The following is a 15,833-nucleotide window of genomic DNA, read 5'->3' as shown; positions in this document are numbered from 1 at the left end:
TTCAACCTTTACAAAGCGAGACTTGAGAGAAGAGGTTATCCTGAAAATAAAGCAGAGGCCAACACAGCCTCAGTCGGCTTACTCCGAGGTATTTCAATGATGACTCTCCTCCTACAGCAGGATGGAAGAACTGATCATCCCAGAGTTACAAACATAGATTACCAGTGTGATTACTTAAAATCTTTCTCATTCATCACGCATTTTTCACCCTTGGAGAAGAGAGACGCAGAAGGAAGTTGGGGACCAGAAACCATGATGAGGGTTGGGTCACCAGAGCGCGTCCCTTCAGTTTAGAACGAAAAACACAGCCTTGATGGCAAAACAGAAGAAAAATGCACAAACCCCAGGGAGCGTAAGACGCCATCAGAAACTAAGTCTGTCAAAAACAAAAGCCATGGCAATTTCAGTTCACGCTAGCCAGTAATTCACAAGAGACGGATGGATGACATGGCACTCAGGAAGATTAAGATGCTAATCTCAGTTCTGCCACTGAGCACTCCCAGACATATACCTTTCTAAAGGTACTGGTGGTGCCTTAATTTCTGTCTGTCTAGAGCTTATAGTGTCCAGTAATTTACTATCCTCTCAGAGCTTCAGTTTGCCCCTCAGGAAAACACTGTGATGAAGAGTACTACAGGTATATCAACTATTTAAGTACTTTCTTCTAAAAATGCAAATTAGTTTATTGGACAGTGTTAAGAAGCATTATACATACGAAGAACTATGTGTGTAAGTTCTGATTCACAAGATTGAATCATACGGGATTTCTTAAACTTCCCTAAAGTAAACCTAAGGAAGCTATTTGGATAAATATATCTACCAATTCTGAACAGGGCAGGTGAAAACAGATCTAAACATAAACTGAAAGATGTGCAAGTTTAATCTGGTTAATATTGTCCCAGAACGACCATTTAATAGCATTATAACATATATTCAACTCAAAAAAATGTCTATGCAAAGTGTGAAAAGGAAATGACCATCGCCAAATTACCTATGAAGAAACTCAGGCCTAGAAAGTAGAACTTATTCACCAGATAAGATTGAAGCAGGCATGCAAATATGAACAGCTGTAACCTGTGTGTTGATAGTACTGAGATATTTGGTTCTTTCTCTCTTTTGCAGATGTATAAAATTCGTGATTCATTTGTTACTAAATACGATGTGTCAACCACCAAGCTAGGGTCCAAACTCTAAATATATACAAAACTTAGCACTGTAGCCCTGTTGTCCCGTTGTTCATCGATTTGCTCGAGCAGGCACCAGTAACGTCTCCATTGTGTGACTTGTTGTTACTGTTTTGGCATACTGAATATGCCACGGGTAGCTTGCCAGGCTCTGCGTGTGGGCAGGATACTCTCGGTAGCTTGCCGGGCTCTCCGAGAGAGACAGAAGAATCGAACTTGGGTCAGCCACATGCAAGGCAAATGCCCTACCCACTGTGCTACTGCTCCAGTCCATAAAAAAAAAAATTAATATAAAATACTTGATATATATTTAATTAACACTTTCAAGAAGCTCAGCCAAACACAAATGACAAATGGATAAGCAAGCAGCAAAATATTATGATCAGTACAATATATCCTCAAGCAAGATAGCAAGCTGCTATATGAGGTTAGGGCCTAAGGTATAAAATGGAAGTAGAAATGAAAAGAGAACATATCTAAATTATAGACAGAAAAACTGTGAGAACAGATCTCTAGGGAGCTGAATTATGAACAAGAATTCTTTCTGCTTATCTGATTTTTCCCATTTATGTAACAGAGTTTGATCTTAAATTCAAAGTAACAGAAAGCCATTAAAGCCAAGTTTTTAATCAAGCATCCAAAGATGTTATGTATAAACCACCTGAAATTTTATGTAAAATGTAGTCTGTTAGGGCATTTTCCTGGGGAGAGAGTTCTTGGCTTTTGTCAGATTACCAAAAGGTTCCAACACACACACACACACACACACACACACACACACACACACACACACACACACACACACACACACACACACACACACACACACACACACACACACACACACACACACACACACACACACACACACACTGCATTAAAGGAGTATGGTGATCAGGTGTGTGTATATGTGTTTTGAAACAAATCACAGGCAGCAGAATGCACAATACATTGAAAGGAGAAAGAATGGAATGGAATGAGGGGGCAGAGAGAGTTCAAAGGCCTGGAGCAAATGCTTTGCATGTGGGATTCCCAGATTCAATATCCAACACCACATGCTTCCCTGAGCACTGTCAGAGTAAAGCCCCTAAGCACAGCCAGGTGTGGCACAGAAAAACAAATCAAACAAAATTGACATAGAAAATTCATTTAAGAATTATCTTTTAAAAAAAAACAAACAGGTTACAATGAGCCCTAGCACTGTTGCACTGTAGTCCCGTTGTTCATCGATTTGCTCAAGCGGGCACCAGTAACGTCTCCATTGTGAGACTTGTAGTTACTGTTTTTGGCATTCTGAATATGCCATAAGTAGCTTGCCAGGTGTCAGTCAATTGAGGTTAGCAATTAAGACCTAACCTTTGCTGCTCTTGTTGTTGTTTTAAATGCTGAACACATTCTGAACACATTTAAAATATCTCAAACTTCTCAACAACCTTCAAGGTAACTACTATTGCTATGTTTTTACAAGTGAGAAAACCAAGGCTCATAAAAGCTTGACCGTATTGAAAGCAGTTGGTAAGAAAGGGATTCACACCTAACCTTGTGCTCTTAGCCATACTCCGATTCAACTACCTAAAAGGTATTTACTATCACCATTTGACACCAAGCAACTTGTCAATTTCAACCTATTAAAGAGAAATGCTTGGGGCTGGAGTGATAGTACAGAGGGTAGGGTGCTGGCCTTGCATGTGGCCAACCTGGGTTCTATCCCTGACATCCCATATGGTCCCCCGTGTACCACAACAGTGATTGGAGTCAAGTGAGTGCAGAGCCAAGAGTAACCCCTGAGCACCATTAGGTGTGGCCCACAAAGAAAAAGAATGAGAGAGACAGAGAGAAAGAGAGAGAGAGAGACAGACAGACAGACAGAAAGAGATGCTAGGGTTTTGAATCAAATCCATTTAACTTCAAAATTAATGTTGTTAGCTGCTATACTACCTTGAAGTGAAAGGAGTGGATTGGAGGTAAATTGATTATAACTCGGTAAACCAATTAGATATGGAAAGTAAAGAATTGGAATGACTCTCAGAAAATTAGGTGTCAGTCACTGAAATAGAGTAAGAGCATAAGGGGTTGATAAGAGTATGGCTGGAGGAAGAAGAGGAAGTCATTTCAGATATAATGACTTGAGCAATCGAGAGGCATTAAGATACCAAGATATCAACAGACATTCGGATGGAAATGCATTAAGGGGGACACTTTGTAGTCGTGTCCAAGTCCTGTTTGTTAAATAATACAAGGTCCTAGGTAATGTGTTGCTAGGGTAACATGGTTGGATAGTTAAGAGCCCAGATTCTGGAGTGTGGCTGCTGCATTTCACACCAACACTTAACCAGCTGTGCTCTCGGGCAAGTGTCTCATCTTAAGCCTCACTGTCCCCATCATGAAAAGAGTTAAAAGCACCTACTTCACAGGATGGCAAAGGGGATCTGAACCCATAATGCATGTAAAACACTGAGCCCCAGACCCGTATTCGACAGACATCAGCACTTTATGAGGCATCCTCCTGAATAAGTCAACTCTGAAGGCCAGAAAGGAAAGCAGCTCTGGGAGCAATCTAAGGGGAGCTGTCCAAGTTTGAAAAAGAAAAATCTGGGGGAGCTTAAGGAAGATATACGAGTTTCATGAGAGGAGGGGGGCGGGGAAAGCAATGTCAAGTGCTGCCATGGTCAAAAGAGAAAAGGAAGAGTCGGCGGGATAAAGTACAGCAGGTCGAACATGCATCTGACCCAGGTTCTATCCCCAGCATCCTATGGTCCCATAAGCCCACCAGGAGGGACCCCGAAGCACAGAGCCAAGAGGAAGCCCAGGGTGCGGGAGAGGAGGGGAGAGATGAAAAGAAAGACAGAGAGGGAGGGTGGGCAGGTGGGCGGGTGGGTAGGGACTGGAAGAATGCCAAGCTGGAGGAAATTTATTTAGCAGCTAATGTCTTTGGGAAGATGTTTCAGGGAAAGAATGGGGGCCGATACCATGAGCACTGGGTGAAGCAGCAGTGCCCACATCCTTCCAGCAAATCTAGCTTGCAGGAGGAAATAAATGATAACAGGCAGTAATCAGAGGATGAGAACTGCAGGAACGATGTGATTTTGTGTTAGGGGGAAGCAATAAAACGACAGTATGTGGAGGGCAAGAAGCTGGTACAGCGAGGAAAGCTGAATGGATGAAAGAGGGAAGGAATTATTAGTAGTGTAAGGTAGGGCTTCTAAAACTGCTCCCACTTACGACCCCTTCTAGCACCAATGGTTTTTTTGGCAAGATCCCAGGTATATAAAATAGGTGAACCAACCAAAGCCAGGGTCCAAGCTACCCCCATGAGATAAGATGATGGCACCCAAAGACACAGGTGAAGGAATTAGCTTGGGTTGAGATGAGTGACCTTCTTCCACTGAGACACGAAGTATAACACAGTGTACTACAGGGACATTGGATAAGATGGGCTTGAAGAAGGAAGACTTCCTCTCTAAAGGCCTCTACTTTCTCCGTGAAATTATAGCCACTGTCATCAGCATCATCACCACAGACATCACCCGAGTGCCAGGACCATGGCTAAGATTCTGTAAATCATTTCCTCGCAAACACCCTATTTTTTATTTTTTTTTTTTTACTTTTTGGGTTACACCTGGCAATGCACAGGGCTTATTCCTGGCTCATACACTCAGGAATTACTCCTAGTGGTGCTCAGGGGACCATATGGGATGCTGGGAATCGAACCCGGGTCGGCCACGTGCAAGGCAAACGCCCTACCAGCTGTGCTATTGCTCCAGCCCCCAAACACCATATTCTTACCATGCGTCAGCACTGTGCTGGATTCCAGAAACACAACTTGGTCACACACATGACAACTCTATGAGATGGATATTCCTGATACCTGTGCATCCACAAGGAAACTGAGGCACAGTGAGCCTAAGCAATCTGCACCAAAGGTCACAGTGCAGAGCAAGGGGCGCCTGTTAGCCCGTGACTCAGTGTCCCGAAAGAGCACCAAGCAGCCGACTCCAAGGCAAGCACAAGAGGATTTTTATGGACTAGCTCGAGCTCGAGCCCCTATCCCACTCCCCGACACAGCGTTGTTCCCGGAGCGAGCGGCCCCCAGCCACAAGAGCGTGGGGTTTTTATAGCAGCATTACATAGTGGTTTACATAGCTGGGGTTTCCTGTTGTCAACGGTCTAGGGGACCTTCCATTACTTGGCAACTTCTGATTGGATGGAGGCTGAGGTTACGTGGTGGGCATGGTGGGGTCTTTCCTGATCTGATTAGATGTTCTAGCTGGTGTCATGTCTGACGAGTTGTTCTGCTGACCTTGCCACTTCATTTGGGGGAAACGGCAACGCAAGTTAAGAGGACCAACGCGTAGGCTGAGTCAGGCCAAGTTCTTCACTGGGCCTGTCATGGCGCCACCCCTGCCTCTTTATCTTTCAGACCAACGCACATCCTCTCATCTCCAAGTCTTGAGTCTTAACCATAACGAGGTGAGATCAGCTGCTGAGACTATGTGGGTTGCACTCTTGGGAGGCTTGAAAAAAGTAGAAATTTTGAGACTATCTCCATAAAGACCAAAAAAAAAGATTGCATATGAGTTCATGTACATATAAAACTCCTGCACAGCAGAGCCTGGCAAGCTACCCGTGACGTACTCGGTATGCCAAAAACAGTAACAATGACTGTCCTCATTCCCCTGACCCTGAAAGAGCCCCCACTATGCCATTGTGCTACACTAGCACGAGACAGGGACGAATGGAGACATTACTGGCACCTGCTGGAGCAAATCGATGAACAACGGGATGACAGTGATACAGTGATACATATAGAACTGGAACTGAGATGTCCTAATACTCAGTTCCCTGTCCAAAAGATAACATTTTTATTCCAAAGCGATATCACAATGTGAAGGGAAACAAAGCTTTCACACGACAAGGGTACTATTTCGTGCTACTTTTCTACTATGGGCTGGAGCGATAGCACAGCGGTTAGGCGTTCGCCTTTCACGCGGCCGACCTGAGTTCGATTCCTCTGCCTCTCTCGGAGAGCCCGGCAAGCTGCCGAGAGTATCAAGCCCGAGTGGCAGAGCCTGGCAAGCTACCTGTATGTACTGGATATGCCAAAAACAGTAACAGTAAGTCTCTCAATGAGAGATGTTACTGGTGCCCGCTCAAACAAATCAATGAGCAATGGGATGGCAGTGACAGTGACTTTTCTACTATAGTGCCAGCTGGGGTGCTGGCCCTCGTGCAATGAAAAAACTGCTTCTGACACAAGGGATTCAACAAGCTCAGCATGAACCAGATCTCAAATATTCGATGTCTCTATTGATTATGATACAATTATTACTTTGGGTTTTGACTACTGCCCTACCACCACAGAGTTAAAAATGCTTTAATATCTGATGTAAGTACTAAAATATCTCTGGAGGTGAGCCGGTTTTTAGCTGGGAGAAACTCTCATAAGGGAAAAATTACTGGGACCAGAGAGATAACACAAGGATTGTCTATTGTGTTCCTTCCAAGTCTGGTTTGATCTCTGATGCTACAAACGGTCCCCACATACTACCGGGAATGACCACTGAGCACAGAGGCAGGAGTATTCCCTAAGCAAATGAGTGATCCAAAAGCCAATATGTATTTTACAATGTTTATTTATTTATTTATTTGGCATTTTGGGTCACACCCAGTGATGCTTGAGGTTACTCCTGGCGGTACTTGGGGGACCATATGGGATGCTGGGGATTGAACCCAGGTCGGCCGTGTACAAGGCAAATCCCTCCCTATTGTACTATGGCTCTGGTCTGCCAAAACTTTTTTTTTTTAATTTTTAAAAAATTTGCAGTAATGTTGGCTTATGTAAGTGTTTTAGGAAGACAATCTCATGCCTATCACACAACAACCAGTGACGGCAAGTTATTTAACCAAAATCGTATTTTGGGCCAGAGATAGAGGTCACAAGCAGACCACAAGTGTGAGGGTATGATCCCCAAGCTCCCCACCCTCAAATCAGGTCAAGAGTCACAAAAGCTGGAATGGAACTAGTGAGTCCCAGCTGAGGGCTCTTGTTCTGGCCTCTGATACTTCCTGAAGACATCTGCCCACTTTCCAACCTCGGCCCTGCAGCATCACACTGGAAATAGGTTCCCTGGGTAGAGTGATGCTGCGTAAGCTCAAAAGGAGTATCTTGTTGCTAGCAAGCTTACTCTAAGAATCTTGCAGAAAGAATTCTTGGGATTTTGTTTTGTTTTGACTTTTGGGGGTCACATTCTGTGAGATTCAGGGGTCACTCCTGGCTGTGCACAGAGTGGGGGTGGGGGGGTCATATGGGATGCCGGGGAGTGAACCCACATGCAAGGCAAATACCCTATTCACTGTGCTATCACTCCGGGGCCCCAGAACGAAGTCATTCTAGATATAAAAGGTATCAATAAATATTTGTTTAACATGTCATTTCTGCAGTTCTTAAAAAAACAGAGAAAAAGATTTTTGCAAAGAAATGGTAGAGAATAGGCACATGAGTAGTTCTGCACGAGTGAGGGAATTCTCAGCCCCTGGGCAGAGAGCGAGGCTATACCGCAAACCATTAAGAGAGCAAAGAATGAGAAGTTCTGCACCCTTGAACCTCCTGAAGGAATAAATGTAGGCACCAGGCTAAAGGTGTAATCACAGCAGGGATTAAACTGATACACAGCCGCCTTCTGGGTCTATGTGGTGTGTTTTTTTAACCAGCTAATTTACATTTTAATCAACAAGAGGAGGGGAAAATGGCCCATTTCTTTCCCACAATACCAGAAGGTAATCAAGATCTGGAGCTGGAGTTTTAAAACCCAGAGACAATAGCCACAGGACTGCAGTGGGAGGGAACCAGGAAAGCGGCTGGCCCAGGCTGAGAAAGACTGGAATCCTTTTGAATTGCTCTGAAATACTAATCAGAGGGACACTGGTGGACGGGAACAGCGAGGGAAAGGGAACTTTTAGTGACAGTCTTTCTATGTAAAAGGCGGGCTACAGACTTTAAAAAACCTGTAAGCGCCAGTGATGCTGGGAGAGGGTCTATTTCGAGACTCCAGCAGTCCCCGGAAGTGGTTTTTTAAATTCTGACAAGTCCTGGAGTATTAACTCTCTAAAAGGCCTCAGAAAATACAAAGCTTTCCATCCGACTTGGAAGATGATCCACACAATGAACACTTTACAGACTCTGGGTTTTCTGGAAATTACCCCACTGGAGTAGTTGCTTTGCTTTTTTCAATAAAGATATACATGCAAGGAGGAAATCAAGAGGGGTGGGGAATGTGGTCTAAAATTGGCTTGCAAAATGCAACCTAGAGAAATGGAAAGGCTATTCTGATTTGAAGAAGTCACCAATAACCAAGGCAAAACCTGGTTTAAAAAAAAAAAAAAGTTACATACTCAAATGGCTCCAGATAAGCAACCACTTTCTCTGGTTTATTTTTTCTCTCCTGTGAATGGAAATTGCTACAGATTCTGAACAGAATCTGATGAGGGGAAAAAACTTAATAGCTACCTGAAAGCTTAATTTAGGATTATATGAAGAGCATTAAACTATAAATACCTCACTAATGGTAGAACCAAGAACATCCCTGACATGCTAATGGCATAGCTAAAGAGGGGACAGATTTTTTTCATTCTCACTTCTATTTTTCTACCCAAAATCTTCCTGATAACCTTCCTGACACCTCTCCTCAATGGGGGAAAAAAGAAAACAAAAACCTATGATGCTCTAGCCTCTCTTCTTATTCCTAGCATTTACTTTACAAAGGGTAAAACTTAACCTTAGATATTCAAAATCTTCCTACATAAAAAAATCTGGTAGGTCAAAAGTTAACAGACCAGATGGTAGATGTGAATCCCGGGTGATCGGGTGATCGTAAGGATAAAGTGCAATTGCAATGAATAAAAATGAGAATCAGTACTTTCAATGGAAGAGTCAAATATCAGGGGTCCAGTGATGCTACAGCAAGTAGGGTGTTTGCCTGGCATACAGCTGATCTGAGTTAGAGCGCTGGCCCCCTCAGGCGGTCCCCATGTATCACTAAGGAACCTGAGATCAGAGCCAGGAATAAGCCCTGAGCACAGCCAGGTGTGGCAAAAAGGAAGAAAAATGTCAAATACCTTACACCTTTGCGATTCCTCAAACCCTTATCCACATTTAATTACAGAAGCCTTCCAATAGTACTACCAATCACACCTGAAGTACTTACTTGTCTTGGAAAATGTCCTGAGCAGTTATTTGATCCTTTCTCTTGACGACTTCAGTCAGAGGGAAAAGGGTCTTTACTTTAGAGAGAGGAATCTCACACTTCGCCGTGACTTCCGCTGGGGAGTCCAGCATGTTCAAAATGTGCGGCTGCAGTGGAGGCAGGGGCTCTCCGGGATGTAATGCTCTGTGCAGCAGACACTGTGGGGAAAAGTACCGGAGTGTTATTTTTTAATTGACTTTATTTCGGGGAGTGAGAATAGGGGTGGGGCCACAGCGGGTGGCAGTCAGAGCCTTACTCTTGGCTCTGTGCTCATCCGTGGGTCTTGGGGGCACTCGAGGAACCATAATATGATGCTACAGAGTCCAGTCACTGTTGGCCTCTTGCAAGCCACATGCCCTAGGAACCTCCACACGACCTCTCCAGAACCTGCATGAGGAACTGAGCATACTGATGGAGACATTCTAGATTGCTTCCTCCTCCTTTTTTGATCAAGAAAGCTCCAATTTAGGGCTGGAGTGAGATAGCACAGTGGGTAGGGCGTTTGCCTTGCATGCAGCTGACCCGGGTTCTATTCCCAGCATCCCATATGGTTCCCTAGGCACCGCCAGGAGTGGTTCCTGAGTGCAGAGCCAGGAGTAACCCCTGTGCATTGCCGGGTGTGACCTAAAAAGCAAAAAAAAAAAAAAAAAAAAAAAGCTCCAATTTGCCATCTGGGAGGGCCCTGTGATTCATGGAGTCTAGAACGAAGAGGGTGGGTCAAGCGCTCCCATGGCAAATCCAAAACCACATCCCATAAGTCCCCAGCCCAGTAGCACTGCCAGTTGGGAGACTGCAAGGCAAGAAACTTCACACTATAAAAAAAGGGTCTGCCCTAACTACTTAGAGATTGGTTAGAGGGGTCCCCCCCAACCACATCACAAGTGGAAGAGCCTCTAACAGCAGGGACTCTTGCTTCTTGCTTATAATCTTTTTTTTTTTATCTCCCTCCAGCAAACTGAAATGAGTGAAGAGGAGCTGCCCAGCTCCGTGGGTTTCGGGAAGGGCTGAGAACACTGGGTCGGGCCCAAAACCCTCTGGAGGGTGGACCCAGGCTCTCTCTTCTCTACCAGATAGGACCCCCTTCCCCACCCAGCCCCACTCTGCCAGCCAATCACTCTCTATCATCCAGCTTCTGGTTTGTTTGGTTTTTTTTTTACACTATCATTTTCTAGAAGTACCCACGGCTTGTTTTGGTTTTTCCTAAAATTTACTGTTTATTCCCTAAACATCCCCCCGTGGAAGTAGAGATGCCGTCCAGCTGTTTAGGGACCAGCTCCATGGGTTGACAGGAAGGTCCGGCAGACACGAAGCACCATTGCTAAAGTGCTCTCAGGATTTTCATTGCTGACAAGTCTGCCGACCGCAGATTGCAATCCAAGTGGGGCCGAGATTAAGGCCAGGTCATGGCAGATGGATTTCTCCAGGGTGGGGGCCACCAGCCCTGACGGTCCTCAGGGCCTGCTCCTGGCTCTGTGCTCAGGGAGCGCTCTTGGCTCTGCTTGAGGGGACCATATGGTGTGTTGGGATAGGTCGGGGGTTTGCAATGAGGCTTATCCTTAACCCTGGTTTTGTTTAGTTTTGTTTTACTTTACAGGACCCCATTAAGAGTTCACACATATCTGTGCTTCAGATGTGCAAAGTTATTTATGGGCTCTCTTCTCTTTCCTCTCTATACTTTCTTATTAAAGCTATTATGCTCCACTGTCATTTTTTTTTTAAAGGAGCTAGAGCAATAGTACAGTTGATAAGGCATTTGCTGTGAGCCTGGTAGGTCACGGTGGCATCCCGTGCAGCCTGTATCATCCCTGAGACACACCAGGAGTGATCCCTGAGTGCAGAGCCAGGGGTAAGCCTAGAACATCCATCACTGGGTACAGCCCAAAATCAACCCCCACCCCCCCAAAAAATGCTTTTAAGGATAATTAGGTTTAAATAATTATCACCCACAAGTCGACATCCTACAAACTCAGAAAACCCTAAAGTAGAATACCAGTGTCCTTTAGGAATCCCATATCCCTCGTTTGACGATCCCAACTCTGAGTCTGCCTTCCCCACAGTCTACCCATTTGCTTCAGAGTTTAACTCTGTCTTCCTTTTTCCTAATTACCGGACTTTCCCTTGAAGATGAGTAACATCAGTTCTATTTAATGCAAAGGAGAAACCTTTCAGGGGCTCACCTTCTTCTACATTTTTCTAACTCTCAGACTTTGCTTCAGGGAATGGTGACTGGACATGCTCCTTCGTTGGTCTTTTCTATGGTGCTGGGCGCTGAGCCCAGGTCACCTTCAGGTGAGGTGTGCACTTGGCCATGAAGCCACATGCCCAGCCTTGCTAGGGCCTGAACAGCTCTTCTTTACTGCCTGCATGTAACTATTTTTTTTTTCTTTTTGGGTCACACCCAGCGATGCACAGGGGTTACTCCTGGCGCTGCACTCAGGAATTACTCCTGGCAATGCTCAGGGGACCATATGGGATGCTGGGAATCGAACCCGGGTCTGCTGCGTGCAAGGCAAACACCCTACCCGCTGTACTATCGCTCCAGGCCCCTGCCTGTAACCTTTCACACATACTCGGGTGCTCTGTTTAATTCCCGACGCTCTCCCAAGTGAGCTCACTGTTTCTAGGTAAAAGAGGAGCACGCGGCAAACTGATCTATTCGGTGCTCAATTCTCAGCTACATTCTGCCACACTATCTCCAGCACCCCCACTGAATGCCTGTAGTGAGAGAGTAACAGGTATCTCAAATTTAACACTTGCACACAGACCAAAAAAAAAAAAAAGGTGGGGTGGGAGGCTGGAGAGAGAGTATAGCCGGTAGGTCACTTGCCTTGCCTGAGACAAAACCAGGTTCAATCCCGGGCACCTCAGATGGTCTCCAGTATCTCACTAGGAGCCATCCCTGGGCACAAAGCCAGGAGGACACCCTGAGCACTGCTGGGTATGGCCCTAACCAATAAAGAAACCAAACAAACGGGAGCTGAAGAGCTAGTACAGGGGATAAGGTGCTTGTCTTGCATGCCACGGACCCCAGTTTGATCCCTGTCACCACTAGAAGTGATCCCATTGCGGAACCAAAAGTTAAGACCTGAGCATTACTGGGGATATGCCCTCCCCTCCCCGCCAACTAAAGTTAATTACCCTTGCTGTCTGCGCAGTCTACATTCCTTGCCATAACTACCGGTGACGTCATCCTCCTAGTCAATGCTCTTCAACCCCTCTTTCCTACGGGCCACTGCTCAGTTCCGTAAGTCCTCTCTCCACCTCCTGGATGTCCCCTCCGTCACTCTCCTACCTCTGGCCTTCAGGTGAGCTGCCGCAAGTTTCCATACCACCTTTTATGAAAACCGCGAGAAATCTTCTGCCAGTCACGCCTCCCACGGTTGGCAACACCCTTTAGTGAGGAGGGCCGGGAGATAGCGGCAGAGTGGCTGGGGAGCGCATATGCCGAAACCGTGCCCTGCCGGGGCCCAATTCCCGATGCCACATGGTTACCCCACACGACACGGTCCCCCAGAATGACCAGGCGCTGCCTCGGAGGCCCCCAAGAGCTCAGCGCAGGTGGCCTGGGTAGTGCCAGCGTGGTAGTGCCCAGCGTCGAGACATCATGCTCGCTGGCTGAGCCCCACCAGTGGGGCCTGCAGGCTTCCGGAGGGCCTTTCAGGAGGCCTCCCCGCTCCGACCCCCAAATCCAAACCCGCCTGCTCTCTCCCAGCCACCTTTATCACTTTCCCACTAAGCCTGTTCTCTCCCCACCACCTACATCACGCTTCCTCATACTTTCCTGACACTATGTATCCCCTCTGCCCCTCGGTGATGCCTAAGCCCCCCCACCTGCAAGACACTTTCGTACCCCCCACTGCTGTGCCCATAGGTTCCAGACCTCTCTAGCCCCCCGGTTCAGCCCGAGGGGTCTGCTTCTGCACTGAACTCAGAGTGTCTTTTTTTGTGTGTGTGTGTGGGGAGGGGCAGTCATGCCCAGCAATGCTCAGGGATGACTCCTGGCTCTGCACTCAGGAATTACTCTTGACAGTGCTCGGGGGACCATATGGGATGCCAGGGATGGAACCTGGGTCAACCACGTGCAAGGCAAAACTCCCTCCTTGCTGTACTATCGCTCTGGCCCTGAACTCAGAATGTCTTTAGCACTAGAAACTGTTAGTGCTCCACCGTCTTAAAAAAAAAAAAAATAGGTGACCTCGATTTATAAACGTTCAAGCAATACTGCATCTCTATACAGATAAGCCATGCTAGCTCTCCCTCATAAAAGCAAACAAAGCTGTAAGACACAGAGGTCAAAGTCAGTTCCAGCAGCTTTAAAAGGTAATAAGGGCTTCATTTATGCATTCTATCTGTTTGTGAATTCAACATTTATTGAAGACAGAACCCACTCTGGGTAAATAGTCAAGTAGAAGTCAAACAGAAGTTTCTATTTTACACCATCGTGATGTGTTTTTGCAAGCTTCTCAAAACAAATGGTCTGCCCGACTCCAGTCCCTACAAACGAAAACACTCCGTGAAACCCATGCAAAAACACCAAAGGACTTTATACAAGTAATTTATACTTGATTACATCTAGAATACTAAAGAACTCAGTGCATGGTTCTTTTAGTGTTAAGTTTCATACTTACAGAATGAAAGGATTTTTTTTTTAAAAAAAACCATTTAAAGAAATTACAAGCATTAAAAACAAAGCTTCTTTGGAGATGACCCTCAGCATTACAATAGGTCTTACTATGGACTATGAAGGCATTCCAAAGTCACCAGCACACTGGCCCCTGGCTGGGCTCCCTCACCCTGTCCCAATCACCTCTGGTGCTCTGTGAGAAAGTTGGCCTGGTTATTTTTCAACTTTGTGGAGCTGGAGCGATAGTACAGCAGGTAGGGTGTTTGCCTTGCACACAGCTGACCCAGGTTCAATTCCCAGCATCCCATATGTTCCTCCAAGCAAGCACCACCGGGAGTAATTCCTGAGTGCAAAGCAAGGAGTAACCCCTGTGCATCGCCAGGTGTGACCCAAAAGGCAAAACTTTGTGCAAAACAGAACAGAAAGCAATGTCCTGCTGTGACCAACTTAATCCAGAGTCAGAATATTCTTTCCCTTCAAATTTGCTCTCTCTCTCTCTCAGCTTCAATTAGTGCTCTGGTCACTTTCCCTGTGTCCCTTCATCCAGCTGTCACCTCCCAATGCTTCTGGCAACATTCATAAATTAGTATTTGTGTATTATTCTTTAGTCATCTCATACTATAACCATATGATAATCTGATTTCTGGGCTAACTTTAGTTAGTGAAGCTTTTGACAAATACGGCACTGGAACACTGCTTCCCTAGATATTAAAAATGTTTCACTGACATAAAATGAAGAAAAGTCTGAACAGGGTACAGGAAACAGTTCCTCTAGGAATAAAAACTATTCAAAGTATCCTAACTTCTTTATATATGACTTTTTTTAAGAAGAAAGGGAAAACACTATTCATTAGAGACCTTCAGAAGATGACACACACACACACAAGAGGTTCATCTTCATCTCTCACCTGAAATAACCTCTGAAATTGCGGATTGGGGATTTTGGTCGTTGGAAACAAGTCTTCAATAGTATCCTCCTCTTCATCTTTCTTTACCAAGCTCATGGAGTCAATCAAAGCGTCAACAGCATTCAGCTGTGCTTCTAAAGGATCAAAGCAGCAGAAAGAAAATATGATCATTTCCACTGTTGCTACTGACACAAATGAGTTCCACTCACGATGTATGCATAGCAAGGATATTCACTGTATCACTGTCATCCTGTTGATCATTGATTTGCTCGAGTGGGCACCAGTAACATCTTCATTCGTCCTAACCCTGAGATTTTAGCAGCCTCTCTTTACATGTTCTTCCCAGCGGTGCCGCACTGGAGGCTCTCTCAGGGTCAGGGGAATGAGACCCATCATTGTTACTGTATTTGGCATATCTAATACGCCACGGAGAGCTTGCCAGGCTCTGCCGTGCGGGCAGGATGCTCTGGGTACCTTGCCAGGTTCTCTGAGAGGGAGAACGAGGCTATAAGAGGTCGTGTGGCCATGAACGTGTGGAGGGGGCCCTTGAGCATGGCTTGGCTAGGTTCTGGAGGTCCTCGGCTGCCAGGGCTCTGCCCGAGGCAGGGAGGGAAACCAGCCCGCCCAGCTCCGAGGGGCCCCAATGAAGACAGCCAGGCGCGGGGGCAAGACTCTGCAGCAAGGATACTAAGGTATTTATTTACTCCTGGTTTTGCCAAAAATATCATCTAGTCATACAAGTCATTTAACCTGAGTCTCAGTTTCCCTATTCGAAAAAGAGCTGGAGCTGTGGGTCTCCGGGGTCCTTTTTGGTCCTACCAAGCAGTGAACCGCTGACAATGGACCATCATAAGTGCAAAAGTTTCCTCTGACG

The 15,833-nt window shown here is 45.8% G+C and overlaps 1 protein-coding gene across 1 annotated transcript in view; it reads right to left on the bottom strand.

Annotated features, from left to right (window-relative positions):
* XRCC5 (X-ray repair cross complementing 5) overlaps nucleotides 1–15,833 on the bottom strand; it is a 119,395-nt gene that overhangs the window by 47,867 nt on the left and 55,695 nt on the right. The window contains exons 13-14 of the mRNA XM_055121576.1: nucleotides 14,960–15,093; nucleotides 9,389–9,585 (exon numbers count right to left, since the gene is read on the bottom strand). Of these exons, the coding sequence (XP_054977551.1) occupies nucleotides 9,389–9,585; nucleotides 14,960–15,093 (331 nt within the window). The remainder of the gene's footprint in view (nucleotides 1–9,388; nucleotides 9,586–14,959; nucleotides 15,094–15,833) is intronic.

Source organism: Sorex araneus, chromosome X (genome assembly GCF_027595985.1).
Source record: "Sorex araneus isolate mSorAra2 chromosome X, mSorAra2.pri, whole genome shotgun sequence".
NCBI classification, from domain to species: domain Eukaryota; kingdom Metazoa; phylum Chordata; class Mammalia; order Eulipotyphla; family Soricidae; genus Sorex; species Sorex araneus.
The sequence above is the reverse complement of the archived record's forward strand: the minus strand, read 5'-3'. Positions and strand labels throughout refer to the sequence as shown.